We start from the raw sequence: 23,088 nt of genomic DNA on the forward strand, positions 1-23,088 counted from the left end.
TCAAACCTTGTGCACACACTTGCGGACTCTCGACAACCATGGGTTCCTCTAAGCAGCTGTGTAAGACTCTGAAAATGAAAGTTATTGATGCCGACAATGCAGGAGAAGGCTACAAGAAGATAGCAAAGCATTGTCAGCTTGCAGTTTCCACAGTGAGAAATATAATTAAGAGATGGCAGTTCAGGGGAACTGTGGAGGTCAAGATGAGATCTGGAAGACCAAGAAAACTCTCGGAGAGAACTGCTCGTATGCTGGTCAGAAAGACAAATCAAAACCCCCATTTGACTGCAAAAAACCTGCAGGAAGATTTAGCAGACTCAGGAGTGGTGGTGCACCGTTCCACTGTGCAGCGATGCTTGCACAGACAAGACCTTCATGGAAGCATCAGCAGAAGAAAACCTTACCTGCGTCCCCATCATAAAATCCAACGTCAGAAGTATGCAACAGAACATCTACAGAAGCCTGATGCGTTTTGGAAACAAGTGCTGTGGACTGATGAAGTTAAAATAGAACTCTTTGGCCACAATCAGCAAAGGCATGTTTGGAGAAAAAAAGGAGCAGCATTTCATGAAAAGAACACCTTGCCAACTATTAAGCATGAGGGTGGATCTATCATGCTTTGGGGTTGTGTTGCAGCCAGTGGCACAGGAAACATTGCACGGGTGGAGGGAAGAATGGATTCCACTAAATACCAGCAAATTCTGGAAGCAAACATCACACCATCTGTAAAAAAGCTGAAGCTGAAAAGAGGATGGCTTCTACAACAGGACAATGATCCTAAACATACCTCGAAATCCACTATGGAGTACCTAAAGAGACACAAGCTGAAGGTTTTGGAATGGCCATCACAGTCCCCTGATTTAAACATCATTGAAAATTTGTGGGTAGATCTTAAAAGAGCTGTGCCTGCAAGACGACCAAAGAATATTACAGAACTAGAAGCCTTTTGCAAGGAAGAATGGGAGAAAATCCCAAGTACAAGAATTGAAAGACTTTTAGCTGGCTATAAAAAGCGTTTGCATGCTGTGATGTCTGCCAGAGTAGGTGTTACTAAGTACTGATTATGTAGGGTGCCCAAACTTTTGCACAGTGCCACAATAATGTTTTTATTTTTTATCTTTGTTCAATTTATGGCATAAGAAGTAACTATGCATCAATGTTTGCTGAAAATATTGTGCATTTTTTCCATTTCCAAGAGATTTTTTAATCTTTTCAATTAAAAAATCACCAAAATCTGTTATTTATCAAGGGGTGCCTAAACTTTTGCATAAGACTGTAAATGGTTGAAAAGAAGACTTGAAAGACAGACAGCTCATGGTAAATATAGAATAAAGACATGGGTTCATGTTAAAGATACTTCATGAAACATTTATGATCCATAGTGAAAAGGATTCAGGAGGAGGCTCCTATTACCTCAAACATCCTAGACAGTCACCACTTCCTGTGCCTAATGTAAGCGTGAGTGACTTTTTTATTATCAGTTTATGTATGCATGTGTGTGTGTTGCATCAGCATCTGTGTACAATGTAGGAGTATTAAATGTCTAACAAAAAATTTCCACCATTGTTTACTGCATGTGATGGCAACAAAAGGAAGCACTGCGAAGATTGTGTAGCAACAAAGGGCACAGAAACACCCTCTACATTTATTAAATGTAGTACATTTATAAAGCACACATTGAAAGATTTTCATCATTATATTCTGTGTAGACAGACATGCACATTAGAACCATGTCTGTACATTTTGTCATATACTTTAAATTTGAGAAGAAAGAAGTGTTAAACACAGTAATTAATAATAGTCATGGAAACCTTGTTTCATTTGATGTATGCTACAAAAATGCTGATTATGTGTTTTTTATTACACAAAAAGGATGACTCTTTCATTGGTAAAGGTGATCCAGCAGAGGTACATTACAAATATTAAGCACATTTATCAGCAATGTTCTTTGTAAAGCAGGTAGAGACCATTTGTGTACATATATACACTGTAATTATGTTTTTTGTGTGTGAGTGTGTGTGTGGGGGGGGTTTCATGTGTTTTTAAAGCAGATAACGGTGCTTCGGGATTGTTCCCTTTTATGGCCGTGTCTAGCTCTCCTTGTGTAACTGCCCATCTCCTGGTATTTCCTCTCTTGAAACTGTGCTGGGAGACACATCAAACCTCCTTGCAACTGCTTGTATGGATGTGCCCTCCTGGAGGAGCTGGCCTGATTGGGTTGCAGGTACTGCCTGATGCTACAAGTAGAGACAAGAACCATGAGAAAACACAAACCTAGAGACAAATCAGTCAGGAAGGATGAGGAGAGAGCAATTGTCTGTGGCTACCACCTGTAAACCCATTCCCCTTTCGGGGCTTGTCTTGTCTTTGCCTCTCCAGTGCACCTGTTGTCACTTTGATTTGCACCAAAGCAGGTGAAACTGATTCACAATCACTTATGCTTCCTACTGGACAGATTGATATCTCTGCAGTTTAATTGACTTGGTGTTATACCATGAAGATTATGTGTTCCCTTGAGCAGTGTCTATTGAGTCTTATTGACGCTTTGAATTTCTAATGTGGTTTGGAAGGAAGTACTGTAAATTCTCTTCATTGTATAAAATGATTGAAGAACCTTGTACATTTTTTGCTTAGCTTTCAAGTACAGCTAAATGCTGACCTTAAAGAAAATACCAGCTGTTTCTGTCCTTTGGGAATATAAATAAATAAATCATGTACACTTGAAATGATTTATTCACTTTCAAAATCATATAAGTGTTTCACTGGCAAGGGCATGTTTTATGCACTAAACATACTCTCTGTCTCTCTCTCTCTCTCTCTCTCTCTCTCTCTTATGCCCCGTAGGTAGACGGGAAGGCAGATTGCACTTTACCCCCTAGTAGTTATGTACAATCAGCACCAGCATTATTAGCACTCCTGCTGCTGAAGATGTGTAAAAAAGGTTATAAAAATATAATTGGGGTTAATTAACTGAATCTCACAAAAAAGTAAATATATCCTAAGGAAAAAAATACCATTTTAACAAAACAGCATGTGCCTAATTGATTGACACCTTGAGAAACCCATTACTTCATTAAATGGGAAGAAAAATATGTTAATTTTTCCCTTCATAAATCAGATAATAGCTATAAAGATCCAAATCTTATATGAATCTTAAAGCAATAATTAATTCAGTGTCACCAGTAATACTTTTGTTCTGGTCATAATGGACATCAGTGGATTACAGAGCACAATGCATACACACAATCACACATTTATTCGCACACAGGGACATTTTGGCATCGCCAATCTGCCTACCTAGTTTCAGAATGGATTGAACCGAGACCTTAGAGCTCTGAGCAAATAATTAAGAAGTTTAAAACAACCAGAACTTTGAATGGAACTCGGCTCTTTTGTCAGATGAGACAGAAATATAGCCTTAGGCAGCACTTAAGGGGTTAGGAGTAAAAACAATCATGGTTACATGGAAAAGAACAGAACCTAATCCTCACTGTTCTATACGGTGGAAGATCTGTGATGCTGTATGGCTGTTTTTCCTACAAAGATTTTCAGGGAGACAATAACATACCAGGAAATTTTAAATGAAATATTAACATTCGGATTGAAACATAGCAATAATGAGAGCATAAGCGACTAGCTCTTGCAATACGTCTTTCAGTCAGTAATGGAAAGAAGAAACAAACCAATAAGATAAATGAATGCAAAACATTTTGGAAAAAACAACCTGAGTTGGCTGAAAACAATGGTGAGGACATCATGCTGAGTGCAGATGCACCAAGGGGAGCACATGGGAATGGAAACAGCCTCCATGATCCGCTCCGATCTGCAAAACATGAGTAAATAATTGCGGGATTTAAAACCGAGCTAAGATCCGACCTTGCTGCATTCAAGGAGGAATTTTAAAAAGAAATGAAAAAGGAACTACAATGAGATTCAACAATTCTACAAATCAATTTAAAGCATCACAATCTACAAGAATTGCCGAAGCAGAGCAAAGCATTAGTGAAATAAAAACATGGAATAGTTCCAGGAAGCCCTTCTCGTAAAAGTAAAAGTCCCAGGAAGCCCTTCTCGTAAAAGTAAAAGTCCCAGGAAGCCCTTCTCATATCACATAAACAGCACAAAATACTACACCAGATATTGACTGACCAAGAAGGAAAAAGCAAGCAAAACAACATTCATATCTTCGATCTGGTAGAGCATGTGCATGGCAGTTCCATGCCTGAGTTCATGGAACAGTTACTGAAAATCACTCTCTATGCCTGCTGCAATTGATTTGCAGATAGATCAGGCTTCATAGAGCATTAGAGCTGAAGCTGAAACCAGGACCAACCTCTGAGAATGGTAATTGTGAACTTTGTTCAATGCATGTTAAAGTTGAAGAAACACTACCAGATGCTGCCATTTCATCATCACATACTTGACCAAAATGAGTATCTACTGGGTCTCTGGATCTTGGATATAATGGTGTGCATGAAAAGTAGCAGAGAATTTGAGGAGGGAATACCTGGTCATAGTGCTAATAAGGTGGAGATTAAAATGCGTTATAGTGGAGGAAAACTCTGCCTCTGGGTGGTCCCGCGCTCTCATTGCCACGGCCCGGGTTCGATTTCGGGGCAGGGAGCTAACCCAGCTACTGAAGAGTTAACTCTCAGTGCCGGTCCCAAGCCCGGATTAAATGGGAGGGTCGTGTCAGGAAGTCAAAACATGCGGACCAAATGATCCACTGTGGTGACCCCGACTAGGGAGCAGCCGAAACAACAACATAGTGGAGAAATACTCTGATGATCAAATCAGCTGGATAAGCAAAGCAAGAATTACAAGAATTTTGAATGAAATCATAGATATATTGGTGTGTGTAAATGGCTGACTGGATAGCGAACTGTGTAAGCTACAGTATGGACAAGATTTAAGTGATATAAAAGGATAAAACCTGAGCTATAGTTTATAAAGACTAAGCTTTGAATCATTTTATCAGCTACTGTAAATCACTGTAAGTCTGTGGCTTCTCTGGGATGTTCTATTCGACTCCACTTAACAGTGTGAGACGTGCAGAAGATGTGCACAGCTCTGAAACTTAGTTATCTTATGTGTTTTATTTTACAGATTTCCCTAATTTCCTCATTGTGGTTGTCATGGATACAATATAAGCTAAAAATGTAGATAGAGCACGAATATCAATGTTAAAGGGATGGATAAGTAATCCTTAACACAAAATACCAAAGCTCGTGTTATATTTATTCAAGACACACATTTATCTCAGGCAGAACATGAGAAGCTGAAAATACTTTCTGTAGTACGTATAGGCAGAGCCACAAGAGCCACAAGTCAGCAGTAAGCATATTATCTTGAGGAATTAGAATGGAGTGGTAGCACTTATCCAATATTCACTGTCTCAAGGAAATCGGTGAGGAAGAAAGGAAATATTTTTTTTTTGTTAAGGGAAAACTAGAACACTCTCTAGAAGGTAGATTCATGTCTATGCCCCACCAGATAGCGATAAAGTGTTTTTTTTTTTCACACTATTTACATCATTTCTACAGAATCAGAAGGCACTGTGATTTGTGGGAGAGATTTCAATATGATACCGGATCATAACTTACACACAACAAGCCTCAAAAGGAATCAACACAGATAACCAAATTCATTCAGACATTATAAAGGAGCAGGGAATGGTTGATATTTAGAGGGAGCTTCCCCCATTGGAAAAAAGAATAGTAAATTATTCGGCTTCAAATAATACAAATTCGAAAATTGATTTTATGTTTATGAATGGCTGTGAACTTCATGAGACAGTAGAATGTAAAATTAGGCCGGGTCATATATCAGATCATAACGCGATCCATTTAGTTGTACATTTGGGATTTGGGTACAAACCACACCTGGAGCCTAAAAGTAGGAATTCTAATTAAAAAAAAAGAGAGCAGAGTACAATAGAGATCAGAAAATATAATGAAGACAATGATCCAGAAGAACCTAAACTTAATGTTTCTTGGGACGCTCTGAAAGCTGTTATAGAGGGGAAATGAATAGCTCTTACTGCTCAAAACAAGAATCATAAACAGAATACTTATCTTAATCTGATTTAAACTGATTGGAAGTAATTCAAATGACCCCTCTTTACAACAGTGATGAGCAGAAAAGAATCTCAGAATGCATGTGCTAAACCTCGGAGCGGATGTGCTATAGTGGCAGCAGACCACTTCGGGTTCCACTACTTCGGGTTCAGTCAAGAACAGGAAGCCGATCTCACCCAGATGACTTTTGGAGTCTGATTCCTTTCAAGGTTTCTTCCTAAAATCACCCCAGGGAGATTTTTTTGCCTCTGGCTTGCTCATTAGGGATAAATGTATCCATTTAAAATTTATATCGTGAATTTAAATATTTCTGTAAGCTGCTTTGTGATGATGTCCTTTACTAAAAGCGCAAATTAAATTGAACTGAATCTGAAGAAGAAGAAGAAGAAGAAGACCACAATAGGCTCATGAAAGTAGATAAACAAAAAATGGTGCATATTGTTTGCTTGATCATAAACCTCCTTCCCAGTTTCCTTCCAATTTCATTGACAAATAAAGTGCAAAACTGCTCCAGCATGGATAGAGCAGAACGACAAGGGTTATGACATTTAAAATCTGCCTGAAGGCCAAAACTGCATTTATGTTGCTGTTACTTGCCTCCCTGTTAGCACTGATGAAAGGCAAAATGGTGTTTCTTGATTTTAGTCTTCAAAGGCTTGAAATTCATGTCCTATTTATTACTACCTGCTTTCTAAACGAACACTATTTATGTCGCCACACTTCAAGGTAATTTGCTTACTTCAGCCAACTACTGACTAAATAAAACCGACTAGATTATTTTTATTCACAAGAGATAAAAACAAGAATTCTTAGACGTGAATCAGATAGTTAACTGAGGAGGAGATTGACTAGAAAGATATACACAGACCATTTCATAAAAAAATAAAAAAATAAATAAAAATGAGCAGGATGTTTAAGATTCAACAAATCTACTGCCATCATTGTAGTGAAGAGAAAAAAAAATGTCCTAGAGACTCCTACATTTTGCCCACAAAGAAAAGAAAAAAAAAAATGCATTTTCTATAAAAGTGGCTAAACATTGTGATGGAATCTAAAAATACACTGTAATCATAGGCTGTCATTACAAAAAAGGACCTGTAATTTGATTATGAAAGTCACAGGCACAGGAAAGTGGCTTGTTAGCCAAAATAATCTTGTCTTCTACAGCACCAGATGACCAGCCCTGTGACTTTGACCCCAATAGACCTACCTCTTCTGTAAACATTAACTAATCCCTAACTTGTCCCCACTCCCACTACTTGTATCATCCTCTGCTTCATATAGTGCTTTGCTTGTATTTCCATATTTGTGTCACTTTGCAAAAAGGTATCTGCTAAATGAAATGTGTAAATGTGTACTAGCTGGAATATTAAAGTTGGGTTAAAAGTTCAGTTTAATGAATTTATTACAGATTTCTAACATCATAAACACCTACATATAGTCATTAATGTAGTGATTATACTTAAGGCAGAGGTTAACTATAGAGAAAGTTCAATACATTTTATATCAAAACGCTATTAAATTCTTGAGTGTAATTGGTCAGAAGAGTAGAGCACTTTATTAATCCCCAAGAGGAAAATTGGTGTCACAACATCCACAGCACAAGAGCAACAGAGTGGACTAAGACTTAACAGTGCACACAATTTACAGTCATGTCTGGGAACCCAGGGCCTCCGTGGTGGTGCATGTACCTGCACACCATGGAGTCAGACCCAGTTGCGGGATTCAGAAAAGCACTGCTTTATTTACATAAACACAAGACATGGGGAAGATGAACCTTACCCTAGACATACCGTGGTTAAACTGACACAAAACTGAAACCTAACTAAACATGACATGACATGATAACCATGGGAAAGCTAAACAATGACCGTCAAAGACATGAACACCAGTGTCACTATTTATGAGGCTACACATTATGGTTAATTAGGAACAGGTGACACAACAGGATAGGAGAACAATGGGAAAGGCGTGGCAACAAAATACAAAGAAAGAAGCAGGTTTCCAAGGTTCACCTCCCAGCGCCCTCTCTGAGCCTGGCAGGGAACTGTCCAGCTGTTCCTGACATATACAAGGCACAAGGCCATCCTGGTGGTCCAGCGGGTGGTCCAGGATTGTGCGCTCTCATTGTCGCTGCCGGGGTTTGATTCTCAGGCAGGGAGCTAAACTAGCCATGAAAAAGCACTGTCAGTGCTGGTCCCAAGCCCAGATAAAATAGGAGGGTTGTGTCAGGAAGGGCATCCGGCGTAAAAAAACCCCAAACCTGTGCCAAAATCAAAACATGTGGACCAAATGATCTGCTGTGGCAACCTCAGACAGGAAGCAGCCGATTCGAGCAAGGCGATTTTTTATACACTAATGTGCAAATGAATTCTTGATTCTGATTGGTCAGACTGTGTAGTGCTTTGGTAGGACTATAATTTCGGCTATAACATCACAGCCAGACGTGGGAACTTAATGGCAATGGTGTTGGACTATTGATTGGAAGGTTGTGAGTTTGAATCCCAGGTCCACCAAGCTGTCACTGCTGGGCCCTTGAGCAAAGCCCCTTAATCCTCAATTACTCAGTGGAACAAAATGAAGATAAGGGTGTCTGACAAATGCCAGAAATGTTTGATACTGCTGTAATGTAAATGCAAAATTGTTGGCAAATAACTGCAGTAAAACTTACCAGTAATGCAAATCATGTTGTTTTAATGAAAATACCATTTTTTTTTTGGGTTAATCTGCATGTAGCTCTGACATTCCTTCTAACTGTAATCCAAGACAAATCACAAGTTTCTATTATTATTAAATATTAACATAATATATGAATATATAATTAGATCTAATTAAATAGTATTAAATAATAAAAATGTACTGATTCTAATACATTTCTGATGAACTGGGTAATTCACAGGGACTTGTATGGAAGACACTCCAAACAATTTCATTCCAAATGATCCAAAGGGAACCTCCAGTATCATAGTCAAAATCAGGTAAAAGTCAGATGAAGGGCAAACACACTCAACAAAGTCAAAATGAACAAATAAACCAGGGTCAAAACCACAACAACAATTAATGAGCATAAGGTTTGGGCTGATCACTAGAACAGGGCTAGGCATGAGACTTCGCACTGAATGAATGAAAGTCAGTGCATGATTGGGAACAGATGTGCCGAGTTAGTAATTGGATGACTGTGATCTTGGATATGAGTCATATGACTGGTCGTGTGGCAGATTTTCAAGTTTGTTAGGGTTCTGGGGAATACAGCTCCAAGCAAAAGCAGTTGGTGGTGGAATGGTTTTCTTAGAATTGCTAAGATTCTGATAGGGGACTTGACTGTTTTATCATTAATACAGAATGTTGATGATTTCTTCATAAAAGACATTTTCTTCGCATTGATGGAAGGAATCTCAAATGTCAGGGCTTTGTATCAGTCAAAAATAAAGCTACATGATGGAACACTCTTTAATTTGGCAAATTACTATATCATGATAGAAATAAAACACTTCTGGACGTGTTGCTATTGAAAAACAATCAGTGATAACAGGGTTTCATGTCAGGCCACATCACACCTCTCTATCATTTATTATTTTGCTATAACAGCAAGCCTTATGTTTTATCCCTTAAATAATATATGTACAGAACAGATAGAGTTGACTTTGCAAATTATTTAGTAACCTGTGATATCCCATCCCAGGTGTGCCTTTTGTTATTGTAAGCTTATTATTTAAGCACATGTTTAAATAAAGTTGCTGCTTTACGACACAGTACATATGTACGTAATGGTCTATACTAGTATTTGCAATAAGAATACAGTCTACACACAGTGTTTATAATGGCAACGCAAGCATACACAAAATATATGGGGATTTTAAAGATCACAATTTATTCATTGTAAGAAAAAGTAACTGTGCCTGCTAACCATTCTTGTCACCCTAACCTTAACCAATTATTATTCTTAATATGAGTTGTGAATTCTTATGAATTTGCAATCAGGGAATGATGAGAATGTAATAAAGTAGCAGTAATAGAGTTCAGAAGGAAGTGTTACATTTCCACCCCCCCCCCAACTATAGCCTAAAGATTTCCACATTCAGAGCATGTCTGTGTCCTGCTTTGATCCAGGCATCTTCATTGCACACTCACACTCTGCTTGAACTTTTCTCTAACAGCAGAACCAGCTCTAGTCTAGTGGAGAACTAGCACTAGTGCTATAAACTGTCAGCTCTGATTAGGCCATACTGGGTCATCATTGGGTCTCCAGTGATCCATTTGCTCTCTGAGTAATGAGACAGAACTTTTTCTTCACACACTCTCCTCCTTCGCTCACATGAAGATCAATTGTCTGTGCCTCAGAGCTTATAGATACAAGGTCAGGTATCATTTGAGTTAACCTTTCTAAAGGACCATCATCTGTCACTGTGGAGTAGTGTAGTGTGTAGGCTTCCTAGAGAAACCTAGAAATTGATATGGAGCATTTTTACACAATATGCTGGTTGTTATTTTTGCTTTAGCTTCTCCAACCTGTCTACTATTAATCAATATAAGTGTGTGGCAGTCTGGGAAAATATCAGATGTCACAGTGAGCGTATGCAGTATAATATATGAACTGCTACACTCTTGCTCATTCAGCCAATCGTGTGGCAGCGGCTTAATGAATAAAGGCATGGAAATAGTGGTCGAAACTGGTCAGCGGTCATGTTCACATCAGACATCAGAATACAAATGAATTTGATCGCAGTGACTTTTACCACCATGGCATGGCTGCTGGCACAACGTGGGCTGGTTTATGTATTTTAAAACTGATGAGTTCATGTGGTTTTTCAAGCTTAACAGTCTTCTTTAATCAGTATGGTGTGAGAAACAGTGAGCAGCAGTTCTGTTGCAAGAAGCACCTTGTTGATGAGAGAGGTCAAAGGAGAATGAGAATACTTGTTCAAGCTGACAGGAAGGCTACGGGAACTCTAGTAACCAACCTTTACATCTGTGCTGAGTAGAAAATCATTAGCATAATGAGCAAGATGTGCCTTTTATGGTTTATACTGATTAGCTGTTCCCTAGTCCTTCATTTATTTCATACTATTTAATTTTATACACAAATATATTGATTTCTTATAATCTATTAATACTATCAGTTATTTTCTAATAAAATAAAGGACGATAGGTGAGAATAGAAATGTATGCTTGGATAGAAGTTTGTAGTTGCCACGCTCATATAGTGTATATAATTTGATTTATTCGTGTTTATTACATATTGAATTCAATTAAATCTGAGTTAATACATAGTGGTCTGTCTTTGACAATCAATTTGTTGGTGTCTTTCAGAGGAATGTGGATGGAATCTTTATTTGCAAGTTTCTCCCTTCTCACTTTTAGTTTTCCAAACTTTATATAACAGAAAATATCCAATAATTTCACCATGTGAAGGGTTTTCCCAGACCGCCATACAATTTGCGTCATTGTACGTGTCATTATGTCCTACTGCCTTTTTTTTTATAGCTGCTACTCAAAGTAAATAATAGCTGTGTATCTTAACAACCAGTCATGTCCCAGTGGGTTATTTTCGTGACTTGGTACTCATCAAGGGTCTCAAGGCGGTTTCTTCTGTGACAGTCATTTGAGGCATTGTGCCAACTGGTAACACATCTCATCATTACTGCCTAAGTGATTAGGCTGTCATGAAACAAATCCATTATTCATCAAAAACAGACTGGAAAGAAGACGCCTAGATCTTGTCCTCTAGTCCAAAGAGAGATGCCTCTGATGTTCCTTTACAAGAACGAAGGACAGAACAACACAGTTTTGTGTGATAGTCAGGATGTTCGAGTTCAGTGCCTGTGCGATTTGTGATTTGTGATGGAAAAAACTCATAAGTGCTTGTATTAATGCCATTATGTTTCAGTACTGTTTGATAATGAAAAAAATAAAAAAATAAAAAATAAATAAATATATATAAAAAATAAATAAATAAATAAATAGATAAATAAATAAATAAATACAATTTTTCAGATTGTATATAAATAACTTTTTATAATCACTAATTTCACCCATTTCAGCCCATAAACATTTTTTTTTAATGAGTAATTCTCAGAATATGGTGATAAACATGTCCCTTACATTGAAAATGTCATTTTCAAAAATTTCTACTAGCCCTAATTAACAGATATTATAAGCAATACAATTGTTTTGACTTTTTAGTATTGTGTTCGTTTTTTTATCAAGTATCAGCTTTCAATGCTATTAAGACATCCCTTATTCATTTTAATGTCAGAGGCTAAACATTAAAATGCAGAAGAAAATAAAATTTGAATCATATAAATGCATTTAAAAGACCTTTTGTTGCTGTGTTTCTTGTCACTGGTGTCAGCTGTTATATATAAAAACGCTTTATTTTGAAATTGCAAAGCCATTATTATTTATAGAAAAGTGCTTCCAGGGCAGAGTTCAGAAGAATTAGGAGCCATTTCAAGCAGCAACAGCAGAGTTTCCCTTTCCATGATATTTTTGTTATTAATTTACTTTAAATTGGCTTGTCATTTTCATTTTCTAGCTTCCTGTACAATAGTGTAGTATTTCATCCATACAGTACATTCATTTCCTGTAGCACTAAATCCTACACAGGGTTGAAGGGAATCCTAGGGGAGTTTGGGCACAAGGTGGGGAACACCCTGGATGAGGTGTCAACCCATTGCTGGACACAATAACACACACACACACACACACACACACAACAGACAATTTAGAGATGGCAATCAGCCTGTATACAATGCATGTCTTTGCACTGGGGAAGGAAACTAGAGCTCCCAGAGGAAACCCTTAAAGCACTGGAAAAAGCAGGAACTGAACCTCCAGAACTGGAGGTGCAACACAAATCTGCTAGCCACTTAGCCATAGTGTGTACTGCATATCGCTAATAAAAATGTCACCAATGTATGACACTACTGACAATTAATAACCCTTGTGAAACAATGACAGCAACTTAAAGATCAAGACTATTAATAATAACATAGTTCCAGATAGAACTTGAAAACTGCTTAATATTCCACTGTTTAACAATCACCATATTTTAACAGTGACCCTTATATTAATTGTGTAAATTCTAATACATTAGAAATTCTGTATCTGTTGATCTTTCAGCTGCTCCCTACAGGTGAGGAGTCGCCACAGCGGACCAACTGGTCCGCACAACAACTTGGCACAGGTTTTACACCGGATGCCCTTCCTGACGCAACCCTCCCATGTTTTTTTTGTTTTTTTTTTATCCGGGCTTGGGACCAGCACTGCATCCAGTGGCTGGGGGTTTGGGCATTGGCTGGGAATCTAACCCAGGCCTTCCGCACGGTAGGCGAGAAACCTACCACTGAGCCACCAATGCCCTTGTATCTGTATCTATATTCACATTGAAACCAGAAGTGGATGTGGTCCACCAATTTCAGCACTGACCATATGATGCATAAATTCTGGCTTCAACTCCATCACTCAAGTTCATAATTGGTCTCAGTTTGAATTTTTTTCAAAAGTTTTTATTTTTATTTATTTATTTATTTCATTTTTTTTTTTTTAAACCCCACTCCTATATATTTTTTTGTTGGTACCCATCCATTATATTTTTTTTCTAACAAATATAACCAAAATAACACAGTCCCATAACATAATCAAAATAGCATTTTAACTTAAACCACCAAACCTTTAGTCTCAACAAAATTCCCTTATTTCTTACAAGAAACAAGTGTGCCCTATTCATATTTCCATAACATATCTTAATATCCGTAATACACAGATACATAGATGCACAGATACATACATACTGCACATAAATAATTCCCTGTATGTATGTAATACAGAAATCTCAACAAGGTTTTCAGAGATCTGCAAGATTTCCCATAGACCATATTGCAGCACAAGTCCAAGGAAACCAGCATTGATTTTCAGTGATAACACACAGCAATAGTAAATTTCTGGAAGGGAGGACACTGCAGTAATCTTTTTATGGCAGATAGGTTGAGAAAACACACAATGTATTAGTACTTAATTGTATTAAAGTGTGTGTCTGGAACACCTAAATTATATCTACAAATTTCGGGGGGGGGTAATCACATATTTGCATCCTGATATTATACACAAGGACTCAAAAAGACAAGAGACCCATGAATCTCTTAGTGTTATAAGGGATGTTCTATAGAAGCCAGAATTAGTGGCCGTCTAATTTGCATGAAGAACTTCAATGTGACTGTTCATATGTTCATATATAAATATATATATATATATATAAGGTGCCTTTGTTTTGGGCGACTTTACATCAGAGAACTGCATTGAAAACAAAGCACCACCGCATTACTCATCTTACACTTTCTCCTCATGTACTAATGAGGCATATTAAGTGTTGGTAAAATCTTCCAGCGAGCAAAGCCACAAATAATATGGTGGTTAACCTAGAAGCTGAGCTTGAATGGTGGTTTAAATTGGCATGCTTTAAATCAAAACCAGACAGTCTAATGAAAAAAAAAGTCTGCTGTGTTTATTAGACCTCCCACTACGGTGTCTAGGCCTCTGACATATACGTGCTGTACTTTGTTCAAGTTTGATTTAGACCACCAGGAGATTTGGCAATGAACCACAATAAGTTTCTAGGAAAAGTAAGGGAATAAGATATACATTTAAGCTACTTCTGTGCCTTACTCACATGAAGCTGAGTCACATGATTGCTTGCTTTAGCTGGAATATGACTCTCTATAAGCAACAATAGGGGAATGCATGCATTCATTGTCAGTGAAATAACCATAGGGTTGTCTGGAAAATGGTCTGTATTATTAAAGCCCATGACAAGGAAAATAGGTTCATATCTAATATTTGTCATCACGTTAAGATGTATGAGTCACCATAGTGCAGATCATCACAATTAGTTCAGGTATAATGAGATAAATAAAACTGAATGGAAGGCATCCTCAAAAACAAAAACCAGACGTATGAAATATACAGAAAATACAGAAAAGCATACCTTACAGTTGAAATTTTAACACATGTGAATAAATAATTTAGAATAAAGGGAATGTATTCGAAACAAATACAAATACAGATACAAATAAGATGAACTCTTTAGTTTTTTGTCTTCTAGAAAGAAATGTTCAAAAGGCATCTGATTGAGACTAGACATGTGCATCGGACTGGGAGCCAACAAAAATGTCACACAAACGAAACAAAGTATACCACAAAGAAAGCTCACATTCATGAACGTGTATTTACTAGGTTCATGCGTTCATTCTTAGTAACTGCCTGGTCAGGGCTGTGGAAGTTTAAATTAAGATAAAAGATTGGCTTATATATATTTTTTAAAATAGCACCAAGTAAATTTGTTAGAAAATCTTGTGGCAGGTCTAAACAAAAATAACCGTGCAAGTAGGATTAAACTATCCTTTAGCTGAGACCAATTATGAACTGAGAGATGCAGCTGAGCTTGTGAAACCGTCAGAGCCAGAATTCACACACCATGCTGACAGAGCTGATGTTAATACCTCAGGGTATTTTTTTCAAGGTGTTTTCCAGAATTTCAGGGACATAGATGTCAAAAAAAATAATAATAAAAAAATAAAACTTTAAAGTTTAGGACATACTAGAGTGTTCTTGGGCCCTTGATAAAATATAAAATATATATATATATATATTACTTTAAAAAGTATTTGTGGAATTTAAAAGTCATATTGAGAAAAAACCAAAAGACATAACGTCTGATTTTATGAGAAAACAGTCGCAAGAATAAAGTCACAGTACTTAAGTGCATAAGAATGATAATCGAAATTATTGATCGTGAAAGAGTGGAACTCCGGCATTTTCTGTGTTGAGCCCCCAAGACATACGGTCTCATACAACAAACGTAAGCCTTATTTCCGAGTTTATATTCCATAACACACCCAGAGCTCGACTGCTGAACTGAGTGCACTGGACTTACATCATCGCAGATATAACCCTCGACAGCCACTGCTTTCGATTTCTCCTTCAACAAGAGAATGTTTCCTCTCTGATCATTCTAATGCTTTCTACTAAATGAATGAATTTTTGCTTTAAAAGTCATTTCAAGTTCAATTTTTAGTAATAAGCTGTTGCTGATGAACCAAAAAAAAAATAAGTATGTCCTTTTTTTAAAAAACAATATTAATGTATAACTTCAATGCAATTTTATTTGTATAGCATATTTAACAATAGACATTATCACAAAGCAGCTATGAAGAAATTCAGTGATAAGTTTGTCTCCGATAAGCAATCAGAGGTGATGGTAGCAATGAAAAACTCCCTGAGATGATATGAGGAAGAAACTTTGCGAGGAACCAAACTTAAAAGTGAACCCATTCTCATCTGGGGCTTCACCCAGATCCTCAGGAGCGTTCATTTGATATGTCACAGTATTAGGAATTTATTCTTCAAATATTGTTTGGTTTTATGGAAATATTATGACTTCATTCTGAGTATTTCTGAGTAGTGACTTCAGAATCAGATATTTTGACATTTTTCTCAATATACAATAAACCAAATTCATTCTCTGAAGCTGGACTTTTTTTTTAGATTTATTTTTATTTGAGGTTAAATCTATATATAGAGACCGATATTTGGAGCATTAAACAGATCCGGATAGTGGCGTTGCCAGCATTACAACTCTACTTTACAGTGCAAACATCAATGAAGTTGATATTCCATAAAGCGTGTCCATGCTCTAAATGAGCAATAACCATGTAGAATGGCATTTTTAGCATATTAATAAGGTGCAAAATGTTATGCTTGTGCAACCGTTGTAATTAGGCTGTCCTTGAAATTCCACAAAGCGAACAAGATAGTTGTGTGGCTCTCAGGCAAACATCTTTAAAGCATCAATCTCCTTAAAGCCAAACCCTAGTCATTTCCTCCTGAGACATTTCCATATTGGCATTTGACTGCCTAATGATCTGTAAAGGCATTTGCTTTGTTAGCATAAAAAAACAAACCCCTGCTCTAACACTTGAATAATGTTTACCCAACAAATCTAATGATTACAATGCTATAGGACTTTAACTGGTGAGGCATCAAGTCGCCGAGACGGCATTAAAATAGGATTTTATTTTTAAGTGGAAATCATTTTTCTAGATGAATATGACAAACCTCTCCTAAAATCCAGTCATGTTTTATTATTATTTTCCATACTCTGATATTTTTTTAAACTTTAGGATAAAACTGGTGTTGAACAAGAGTCTATATTTCCACAATAATGAGCAATGAAAGCTGAATATTATTTTCCCAAGAACAAAGGAAATGACATCAAGGTAAGATTAGGCAGACGTAAGACAGGCATGTGAGTCCTGCAAGTCAAAAGCAAGTCAAAAGTTGTCCAAGAGGCTAGTGGAAGTCTAGAAGGCTCGAAGACAAGCCTGCAGCAGCAAGCGTCTGCTGTCGATCTCACTGATTTAAGATGGAAGCCGGATCGTTTCCAGCTGCATGGCATAGTCTAGTGGCCCTTGGCACTTGCACTGTACAGGGGCATTGATACAGCAGGACAGGAACTCCGAAACTCTCTTCACAATTAATCAATGTGGCTTCCCGGTCTCTGTGTGCACACTGCGCTATGAAATGCTGCAGCACAGCAATGCAGACAAGCATCTCCTCTGCTCTGCTATTCACCTGCAACAAGCAGTATTGCAAGATATTGTCTTATAAATGAAACCTTAGTGTGCAGTATTTCAAAAATGACCAATTTGAATGAAACAAAGTCCAGAAATATTGCAGCCACAAACACACACACACACACACTATTTCCAGTAAGAAAGCAGAGAGCTGCCTCTTAGTTTTCCTGTAATAAATGAATTTGCATCGATGACACAACACCACTCCCACCAGTTCTGTGTAAACCAATTAAAGGCCGTGATTTATTTCAAACTTCAGGCGTGACGTCTCCATTTTGAGCAGCCGCAATACGTTAACAAGAGAAGTGTTCTGCTACTCCTACCTCCCCCTCTCTTCATTTGTATGCGATCCTTGCACAGTATCTCCATTCTCTGCCACATCAGGAAACAGCTACACAGAGGCCTATTGTACCAGGCAAAGAAAATCACTCTATTTGTAACAGGATGAAAAAAAAAAACGCTCTCTCTTGCTTGTACACCACCAAGCGCGGCGGCCTCAGATCCCCTTGTTTCCACAGGGGTAAACATTTACTTCACTTTGCACACGAGTGGTTCAGATCCTTTGCGCACATATTTAACCAGATCAAAAGTGTATCATTCACGAGATGGCCAGAGAAAATTTATTTCAACCACAACTGCAGGCAGGAGAGCAGTGAACAGTGCATGAGTAGAAATCAGTGAAGCCAGTTTTAGCCAAATAAACTTTTGCATACAGATCTCTCTACACACTTGAAATGAAAGCATGAAAGCAACTGAGATAAACATGAAATGGTAGTAGATGTCTTGGTATGCAAGAGTTGTAACCAGGACCGGGCCCAGACAAAGATGAGCACTCATTAGCACCTTGGACAGCAGCAATTATTTCCAAAGATTTAAATTCACCTCTGTAAAGGGGCATGCGATACTCCTCTCAAGCTAAACAAAATGAATGCTTTAAAATATTGTTGAAAATATATAGGACAACTAAACATGCTGCATTTATCTGCATTCTCTGTCATTCTGCTGCATTTTGATGCAGGAGCAGTATTCTTGAAAGTATAGAGAACGTTCATACCTACTGATAATTCATGAAATGTGTCAGATTTAAAATCCACATTCCAATGGTCTTTTCTGCTCTTTCCCAGCTGATGTAACTCATCTGCTCACTCACAAACATTTCATTGTTTTTTTTTAAAAGCAGAGATTTTAGAGCTGGAAACACACTATCATGTAGCACATACGTCTCCAGGACCAGGACAAAAAAAAAAAAAAAAAAAAAAAAAAACACTGGAATATGTTCATCTATATTATGTATAATACATTTCCCTACCAAAAGCAGTTTCAGGAAACCACACACACACACACACACACACACACAATGCCATAAACCCACTGCCCAATCCGCACGAAGTATATTAAAAACTAATCATACTAAATTCCAAAATTTCTACCAGTAGTGTATATTTTCCTTTTTCCGTTTAATGCAATGGACAAATAATTCTAGTTTACAGATTTTCTTTTTAAAATACAGCACTTATAAAAAATTCAATTCACGGAAAGCAAAGATAAAATTCTTTAAGTGCAAAGGCACTTCTGGAATAAAAGGATTGAAGTGAACATGAACAGTTATTGTATATCCGACTTCCCACCATAATACCAACACAATGTCACTGCATGATTCGAGAACCTGCTTCTGAAAAGAACACTGTATTCCTCTGAGAAAAAAAAATATATACTTCATATAAAATAGCATTAAGCATTATTATTATACATATTCTTGCCATAACTGCTACAGTCTTTTATGTTTCAAGTAGAGGAAATAATTTAAACTTTAGAGAAAATAATATATCATCTTTAAATTGTAGATACTTTTTTTTCCTTACTAATTTGTACAGCTTCAGAAAGATGACGATGAAAAGGCTTTAGGTTGCATTGTCCGCTGTTCGAGTCTTGTGTGGATTCGAAAATGAAGATGACACGTTTTGATATCATTTTTTAGTTACCATAAAGAGATAATAAAGAGTGTGTGGGATAGCTTTTACAGCTGACTCATTGCAGTGTGTTTCTCCAGAACCTCGAGGTAGTCCGGCTCCGTTTTCAGCTTTGCAGGGAGCAGCTGTTCAGCGTGCTTTCTTGGCGTCCCATACAAGACAGTTTTGTTCATTCGCTCCCGGTTGGGCCGCCCTGCAGCCTCGTATGGTGGCGCTAATGGCCTTTTGGGCAGAGTGCAAAAGCTGTAGCCAAAGGGAGCAGCGTTCGGCAGCTCTCTTACCCTCTCTGCTACGTTCTGGTAAAGCAGTTCAGGTTCACAGCTGCCATGTTGGGGATTCTCATCCACACGTTCCAAAGTGCTTATTGTGTAAGTTGGACTACGACCAAACTCCCTCTTGGGCTCTGATGCTTCAAATCCCAGTTCTTTCAAGTTACGATAGTAGGCTACATGCTCATTTTCCTTCTGCACGTAGATAGGGTTTGGGCACATCTGGCCAACCGCGGCAGGGATGTAGTTGTAGACATGGCCCTCTCTTTTACCTGTGCTTTGTTCGGTATCATAGTGGGCATAATGCGCTTGGAAAGAGCTCATATCCAGGGCATTGCCAGCTGCAGTAGGTGGGACACCTTCCACTGCCTTGCGCCTTTTGAGCACAAAGACAAAGATTCCAGCCCCAAAACACACTGAGAGAATGAACACAACAAGCAAGCCCAAGATGAGGACAGACAAAGGTACTTCCGGGTGTGTTTCAGGCTGTGTGTCTTCTGTAGGGGTCGCAGCAGAGGACGGAGTGACTTCAGTGCTAATGCTGATAACGGTTGGCGCCTTGGTAGCTGGTGCCGGAGTCTCGTCATTCTCTGAGCAGATAGCATCATTGCGTAGTGACCGCAGGAGGCGACCTGCATGCTTTGAAGGAGAGTCACATGTGATCTCATTGACAACCACACTAGTGCTGGACAGCTCCATCCAGTTCTTGAGTGGCACAATGCCACATGTGCATTCCCATGGGTTCTCCTGGAGATCAATCTGGACAAATGCTGAGAGCTGGTCAAGCACACCGCTCACTGGCAGATGCGAGAAGTGATTGTTCCTGAGATTGAGCCTTGTTAGCATTGTGCCCCCAAACACATTGTCAGGGAGGGACCTCAGCAGGTTGTTGTTGAGGAAGAGAAGCTGCAGGTTGTGCAGTGAGTTAAACGTGTTCGGCAAAATGTCCTTGATAATGTTATACTCTAAGTAGAGGTACTGCAAACTCTGTAGTCCGGCAAACAAGGCCTGTGACAAAGTTTCAATATAGTTACCGTTGAGGTAAAGCCTGCGCAAATTGGTCAGATTCTCAAAGGCTCCATCCTGAATAATAGCAATTCTGTTATTCCCCAGGTGCAGAAGTTCCAGCGTACTGTATTCTGTCAGATCAGCCCTGTATATGATCTGCAAATGGTTTCCAGTTAAATGTAACTTCTTTGGATATGACGGTTTGGGTTGCAGATCAGAGATGTTGTGAAGCTTCCTCTCTTGGCAGTTAACGTTCAGTCCACTGTCTGGGCTTTGGGATGTGCACACGCAGATACTAGGGCATGTCATAGGTACTGGGGACCTTGTCTGATAAACCATAATCGGGCCAAATACATGCTTGTCCCTGCCAGAAGTAACACGTGGAGTAGGGCGGCTCCTCATCCTGGGAGGGCGGGATGCCTTAGGTGCTCTAGTAGGCGCAAAATGTGTGCGTGATGTAGGTACTGGGACCCGATGCTGGGGATCAGGAGGTGGTGGCTGCATGGCGCGTGGCGTGGAGTCACCAGGAGTTCGCCTGGGGCAGAGGTCCTGCTTTATGAGCTGCGTAACGTCTTTGCCATGCAAGCGAAACGGCGTCTCACAAACAACATCGCCGACAAACACCGCAATGGTATCCAGCCAGGCCTTGAGTGGCACGAGGTCACATGTACAGTTCCATGGGTTCTCCTCCAGCTGTATCTCCATAATGCCTCCAATGTGCTCCAAAACGCCAGCAAATGGTAGTGTCTTCAGCCGGTTTCCCCTCAAATCCAAATGTGTCAGCATCACAAATCGAAATATATTGTTAGGCAGAGAGAGCAAAAGGTTATCATTAAGTATGAGGACCTTGAGTTTGTTCAGCTTATTAAATGCACCTGCCTCTATGGCGCTTATATAATTGTAATCAGCCTGCAAATACTCTAAACTTTCTAAGCCAGAAAACGTGTCTTCTTTTATAATCTCCAAATTGTTATTGTTCAGATGAAGGCGTTTGAGGTTTTTTAGGCCATTGAACGCCCCCGTTTTAATCTCCTGCAGCCCGTTATTGCCCAAATGGAGAGATGTGACATTACCGTAATTGACGAACTCGTTGGCGTTCAGTCTTGTGAGAAAGTTCCCGTTCAGGAAAAGCTGGCTTATTTTATTCTGCGGCGGCTGAAACGAACTCACACTCGTAAATCCTTTGTTCTCGCAGTTGATGTTTAACGCGTTCTCCTTCTCCTCGCACGGACAGCGGCTCTTACAAATGTCCTTCGAAGTTTTGCGGCTCTCCGTCCGCGAGGAGAAGCCGGTTATTGTCAACACGCTCAGCAGCAAGACGTTGTTCAACATTTTTTTTTTTCTGACTTACAGCATTAACGCCCAAATTCCTGGCATTAACGTGAAACTAACTGCAGATCCGAGTGAAGGCATGAGTGCGCCGAATAAAGCCGATGTGAAGCAGTCAGACGGTGAGAGAGGCGCGCTTGGGCGCACGGCTCTCCATCCGCCCTGCTTAAATCCCAAAAGGCGGCGCATCCATCACCGTGCACGGCTGTGCTCGCTGATCACTGAAAATCATCATTTCTGCCGTGCAAGATGAATGCAATCCCGGATTTAGGACTTGGCCATTCCTCGTAGTTTAATCTCCAGCATATCCGAGGCATTGCCGTGCTCACCGAGTCCCGCCGATTGCGCACTCGGCTTCTACCTCCAACGGAGGGAACTGCATGCTGTTTCAAATGAAAGACGCAAATCAGCAAAGAAGAAAACTAACTTTGCGCATGAGATACTGCAGAAGATGAACTTGCCTTTGAGAGCGGGGGAAAAAAACACATTTAATGCAATAATATAAAGGTCCGGAGTGCGGAAAGGTTGGAGCGGTGTCTGTCTCTGTTCTCTCACTCCTACTGAGGATAGCAGAGGGTGTGTGTGTGTGTGTGTGTGTGTGTGTGTGCGTGCGCGCGCGTGTGTGCGTGGTTGAATTTTCGTCTCTGCGTCCTCCCACATCGAAGCATTGGAATTTTAGACGTCACCGAGCGCGCGCGCACACGCTCTCTCTCTCTCTCTCTCTCTCTCTCTCACACACACACACACACACACACACAAACAGAGCAAAGATTTTGGTGCTGCAAATATCCAACTACATTTATAG

General features: G+C 39.1%; 1 protein-coding gene across 1 annotated transcript; it reads right to left on the minus strand.

Annotated features, from left to right (window-relative positions):
- Nucleotides 1-1,619: 1,619 nt before the first annotated feature.
- On the minus strand, nucleotides 1,620-22,881 carry slitrk2 (SLIT and NTRK-like family, member 2). The gene is made up of 3 exons (XM_058397401.1): nucleotides 19,570-22,881; nucleotides 3,725-3,823; nucleotides 1,620-2,237 (listed from the first exon to the last, which is right to left on the minus strand). Exon 1 carries the CDS (start codon nucleotides 22,284-22,286, stop codon nucleotides 19,725-19,727), a length of 2,562 nt encoding a protein of 853 aa, XP_058253384.1. The 5' UTR covers nucleotides 22,287-22,881; the 3' UTR covers nucleotides 1,620-2,237; nucleotides 3,725-3,823; nucleotides 19,570-19,724.
- Nucleotides 22,882-23,088: the final 207 nt, after the last annotated feature.

The sequence above is a fragment of the Hemibagrus wyckioides genome, linkage group LG08 (genome assembly GCF_019097595.1).
Source record: "Hemibagrus wyckioides isolate EC202008001 linkage group LG08, SWU_Hwy_1.0, whole genome shotgun sequence".
Lineage (NCBI taxonomy): Eukaryota > Metazoa > Chordata > Actinopteri > Siluriformes > Bagridae > Hemibagrus > Hemibagrus wyckioides.

Coding starts and splice junctions, on each gene's coding strand:
- slitrk2 (XM_058397401.1), bottom strand. CDS start 22,286: ATGTTGAACAACGTCTTGCTGCTGAGCGTGTTGACAATAACCGGCTTC.